The sequence below is a fragment of the Triticum aestivum genome, chromosome 5D, assembly GCF_018294505.1.
Source record: "Triticum aestivum cultivar Chinese Spring chromosome 5D, IWGSC CS RefSeq v2.1, whole genome shotgun sequence".
In the NCBI taxonomy this organism is placed as follows: Eukaryota; Viridiplantae; Streptophyta; class Magnoliopsida; order Poales; family Poaceae; genus Triticum; species Triticum aestivum.
Genome location: NC_057808.1, coordinates 426,190,624 through 426,196,075, shown reverse-complemented (window position 1 = coordinate 426,196,075; position 5,452 = coordinate 426,190,624). Strand labels below are relative to the sequence as shown.

At 44.9% G+C, this 5,452-nt stretch overlaps 1 protein-coding gene across 1 annotated transcript; it reads right to left on the bottom strand.

Annotated features, from left to right (window-relative positions):
• Positions 1–2,581: 2,581 nt before the first annotated feature.
• LOC123122357 (F-box/kelch-repeat protein At3g23880) lies at positions 2,582–4,247 on the bottom strand. The gene is made up of 2 exons (XM_044542545.1): positions 4,104–4,247; positions 2,582–4,011 (listed from the first exon to the last, which is right to left on the bottom strand). Exon 2 carries the CDS (start codon positions 4,007–4,009, stop codon positions 2,747–2,749), a length of 1,263 nt encoding a protein of 420 aa, XP_044398480.1. The 5' UTR covers positions 4,010–4,011; positions 4,104–4,247; the 3' UTR covers positions 2,582–2,746.
• Between the last annotated feature and the right edge of the window lie 1,205 nt (positions 4,248–5,452).

The window sequence follows — 5,452 nt, the reverse complement described above, 5'->3', positions numbered from 1 at the left end:
TACGATGAACATTTTTAATACTGAAAAATATAAGAACAAAAGGTAATAAAAATATAAGAATAAAATATTAAAAGGGAAAATGAAATTCAAAATAAAGAAAAAATAGAAATAAAAAAGTGAAAAGTGGAAGAAAACACTAAATCGGGTGAACCACGGTTTGCATGTAAAACCGCATGGAAACCATGCATGTGAAAAAAGAACCCGAGAAAAACCACCCCTACACTCTCTTGGGGGGTTGGCACACATCATGGAGCTTTGTAAGCAACTGAGTCGTATATATATACCGCAATAGCTCAGTTAGATGCTTCTCTCTCCTCCCCACTCCCCCTCTCTTCCCATAGACCGACTCTGAGTGAGGTCGGTCCTATGCGGTGAATTTCGGGCTCCCTCCTTCCCCTCTCCTCCTTCGATGATGTCCGCAAGAGTGGGGTGGAAGGGGCACGTTCGTGTGTAGTGCTAGGTCTACTCTTTCTTTATTTCTCCCTTGGTAATAAAGAAACGCTTGGATCCATATCCGTTGCTTTTATCTGGCCCTGTTCTCCTCCCCCGAGTCTCTGTCGAGGGCAACGAGGTGGAAGGAGGAATCTGGAGCCGTGGTAGCTCCTATGCCAACACCACGCTAGATCCATGGCATTGTGCGGTGTCGGTTTGTCGACGCCCTCATCTCCTCTCCTCTGTTCTATGCTACAGGTCAAGATGATGGCGCAATGTTGTTGCTTTCATTTTCGTTTTAATGGCAGGGAATCTATATTGGGTCACTGTTTCTCTACTTTTTGTATTTTTTGTCTAATCCTGCTATGTGTTTCCTTGACAAAATGCCACAAAAATATTATAGTTCACTGCAAAAAAAAAAAAATCGAAGGTTTTGGATCAACATGTTAAGATATAAATCCACTCCAAAGGGTACAATGGATATGAAGACATTAGATGAGTTCCAAGGTAGCATTGATGTTGTTATCAGAAGATCAAAATATCATACACGTGGCGATTCTGCATTCATCAAGCGATTTGGATCAGCCTCAAGCCAAAGGTTGTCAGAATCGCGATTCTATTGTACGATTTTACAACTTTACGATCCAAAGTAACCACTATTGATGATTCTATGATTTTGGTTAGTAGAATCTACGTTGTAACAATTCTGATAGTTAAGATTCTATCGTTTGAGATCATACGATCAAAACTCCGATCTAATTCAGAATCATGGGTCTGACAACTATGTCAAGCCTATACATACGAGGTCAACAACTATTGTCTGATTGGGGAATGGAAAACAAAGAAATGGGTAGCATGACTGGGAAGCTGAAATAACTAATGAGCTTCACGAAAACCATCGATTATCATACCTGTTCATCGTCATTTACCTTTATAGATGCCCTTGACCTTGTACCAATCATTATACATTTATTGGCATCAATGGACTATAACCTACATGCGTCCCAATAAGATGCAAGGATTTTCGGCCTCCATTCAGCGGGAGGCCACCAATTCGGCCAAAGTTTTATTTTGATGGAGTATGCATTGCAGATGCAAGCAGTAAGAATATCTACAATGATGAACAATGGCTACACACACCGAATGAGTGAGCAGTCACACCCCAGGCAGAGGCCCTGGGGCCTCGCACCGCCCATGGATGCAAGATAAATCAAGCGTTTTAGAAGTCAATCGATGAAGCACATCAGCAAACTGGACTAAACTGCGTTAACCAAAAGCAAACTGGCTCTTAAAATTTTCCAAGTTTCTTCAGTACTAAATATATGTTCCGAGTTTCATCCGAAAGATATAAGATAGAGCTACGAGCCATCCACATAAGCGCAGATACTTGTTCTAAAGCAAGTATTTTAGAAGTCGATTGATGATTTTAGGTACTAAAAGCTTCATTAGAGTCAACAATTTTATTTGTTCACCGAAAGAATTATACTACCTCGGTCCGGAATTACATGTCGCTCAAATGGAAGTATCGAGCACTGAAATATATCTAGATACATCCATTTGAGCGACAAGTAATTTCGGACGAAGGGAGTACTAGTATACCAAAAACAACTGACTTGTTCTAAGAATTTACCACGTTTCTTCGTTACTGAATATATGTTTCCGAGTTCATCCAGAAAAAGACAGAGACCATGTTCTAAAAGGCATCCACATAAATGCAGATGCAAGCATATATAAAACTGGAAGACCAAACACACTCAAAAGACCAGTCACAAGACCAAAATCAGCAAAATCCAAGAATCCAACTAGCTCCCAGCGCCAAAAAGCAAAACAGAGTACAGTAAGCAAACTCTTTGTACAATAAGCATTGATCTTCAGAGTTGGCTTCATAGTAGCAAATCCTTATCTGAAGATCACTTTCATGGAACATGTTACTGTTTACCTAGCAAATCCTTATCTGTTTGAAGAAAGGAACAAATTATGCATTCATGTACTCATATGTTGCACTAGGAGCAGTGTATTATATTTGGAAAGACCACATCCCAAAGCTTGTTTATTACGAACTGACTATAGCATATAGTAGCAACTTATTGACCAAACTCCTGAAATTGCCATACAAAATGGAACGAACCAAAAACTGCAAATCTTCTCATGCAAAATGTTATCAAAGATTATGATAATATACTTTAATTGAAAGGCACAAAAGTACTTTTTCATCACTGCATGCATCAGTCCACTGTCTCACTAATTGTTCACATTACAACATAAGGTAAACGGCCAGTACGATGAATTATTCACCTCATTAGCGACAGCTACTCTATAAACTCAGCAGGCTTCCTGTGTAAATGCCGATTGACCGGGGATCTCTCAGTTTTACTTCATCAGTACATGTGCCATTCCTTGGATCATAACATTGCAGAAATCCCTCTCCTTGCTCTCCACCACTTAATATACCTTCCAGACAATCCATCCCACTGAAGAAAATTCTCCCATCATCCAACATGAGAAAAGGATACCAAAAAAGCCTAGCAACATGTGAAGGCAAGCTGTATTTCTTGACCCAAAGACCTTTCTCAAAATCTGTCAAAAACCACAAGTCCATAGATATGTCATAAATATTATGAACCACAACTAAGCAGCCGTTCAACTCAGCCAATGATAACTCGCGTTCAAGTCCTGAGTAAGTGTATCCCCTGTTCTCTTGCAAAAACCTCTCCAGCTGTTCTGGACCACGTAGAACACCCGTCCACTCCTCTGTGTCGAGGTTGAAGGAAGCTACGCTACCAGGTTCAATGGTAATAACTCCAGTTTCATAATTAGAGTAGCAAAATTCCATCAGGAAGTACACCACCCCATCGACGACCACACTTCTCATCCTGTGACTGGTACAGATATGGGACCGAGGGTCCTGCTTTCTCCTCCAGCTTCCATGGTTGGTGTCATCAAAGGTGATAACCTCACATACCTTCCGGTCATCAACTCTAGAGATGCGGAGCGCCTTGTACTCCTTGCTAGAGGAGACCTGCCCAAAAGCAAACAACTCACGCCTGCAGCTATATTCCTTTATTGGGTTCACCTCTAGCTCATGCGCAATTTCCTCAGAGAAGCCCAATGGCAAGTCGATGGTAGCTCCAGTGGCTGGGTTCAACACCCAGAAGGACCCAGAAAAGAAATTCCAGTTGAAACAGACGAGGTCTAGCCGCGTGCGCACAACACAGATGCTATCGTCCTTGCTTGTGAACCGGCCAATGGCATCACCCGACGCAGTGTTCACCCTAACAACCTCATACCCGGTGCTTGGAATCCTCCTCACGACGTTGCCCGACAGATCCGAAATCGCAACGCCATTGACCCCACTGCCGTCGCAGTAGCCCATGGCGAGGAGCGGGAGCGCAGTACGGTGGCGGGACTTGTGCGCCGCGACGAAGAGCGGGTCGGAGGTGAGGGCGCGCCAGGCGGGGCAGACGGCGCGGAGGCGGCAGAGCTCCTTGGCCGGGAGGAGGAGGAGGACCTCGCACAGCGCGTCCACGGGCAGGTCGCCGGAGCTGGAGGCGGCGGGGCGCAGCTTTGAGGAAAACATCGCTGCGGTAAATAAATGTCGTGAGCAAGCGAAGCGAGGGAGCCGAATTGACGATGGATTCAGGTAGGGTTGCCTGCGAAGGAGTTGATCTTACCGAGGGCGGTGGCGGGGAGCAGGCAATCGCCGGAGACGAGAATGCCGGAGGCGGAGGGGAAAGCGGCCGGTGGTCAGTGGCCGCCGCACTGGTCGAGGGTTTCGGCCTCTGGGAGTTGGGACAGCAAGGAGGACTCGACTGAGAAGTGAGAAGGGTCCCGAAGTCTCGAACTCAACAAAAATGGGCCTCAGGCCTCGCTGCTTTTCGCGACCTGAGAAGTTCTGGCCCACTGTGAGTTGTGTACTTGTGTAGTTGTGTTAGCATTTTCTTTAACTCATTTTTGCGACCCACGAATTCTTGCAGAACCCCTCGAAAAAAGAAAAGAATTCTAGCTGAAATTGGCCCATGCTGCAGTAGCGCAGCAGCTGCCAAGCTCAACTTGATCCACGGATGCAAACGGTGGATTGCTTATCCCACAAAACTAACCAATTAATTCACCTCTAGTAGCCCTAAAGTTAACACTGTGGTGTCCCACACTAAAAAAAAAGTTGGACGCGTCTATACAGCGGCCAGCTGCTCCCTGGCGTTCCGGAGCAGCCGGCCAAAATAGAAAAACTTTGATCTTTAATCCATAAAAAGAAATGCCTTGTCCTTTTTGTCCTTTATTTTAATTAGATTTTTTTCATCTGATCCTTTTCTTTATGACGCACTAAATGTCCGAAACAGTTATCTCCTAAATGTAGAGTGCATGTGCTTTATCTGTTGTGCATTTAATTTGTGGTTTCAATTTTTTTTAAATCATAACTTTCAAATCGCGTATCGAAATGAAGATCTGTTTTCACTGTTGGAACCCTCGCGGCGTGCTCTTTGAAACTAGATCACACATGAGTATGTTTCAACAAAAAAAAAATTGTGCAATTTTGTCCCCGTTTTATGCAACTGACTAGCCGTCGATGTGCAACTACCTGACAGGGATGTGCAACTTTTCTCGTACACCGTCGACGTGCAGTTTTCCTCTATGGTACCTCCACCCCCAAACTGCCTCCTTCCAGTGAGATGTGCAACTTCGTTTGTTGCCTCCTTCCAGTGAGATGTCCCAACTCCGTGGTCGGACGTGGGTACCTCCCACAGCAATTCATGTGCGACTATGCAGACGAGATTGTGCAACTTGTGGCCATGCATATGCGACTGTGCCGACGAGAGTGTGCAACTCCGTGGCCGGGCATGAGCACCTCCCACAACAACTCATGTGTGACTATGCGGACGAGGTTGTGCAACTCCATGGCCATGTATGTGCGACTGTGCCGACGAGAGTGTGCAACTCCATGGCCATGCGTGAGCACCTCCCACGATAATTCATGTGTGACTATGCGGACGAGATTGTGCAACTCTGTGTCCATACATGTGCG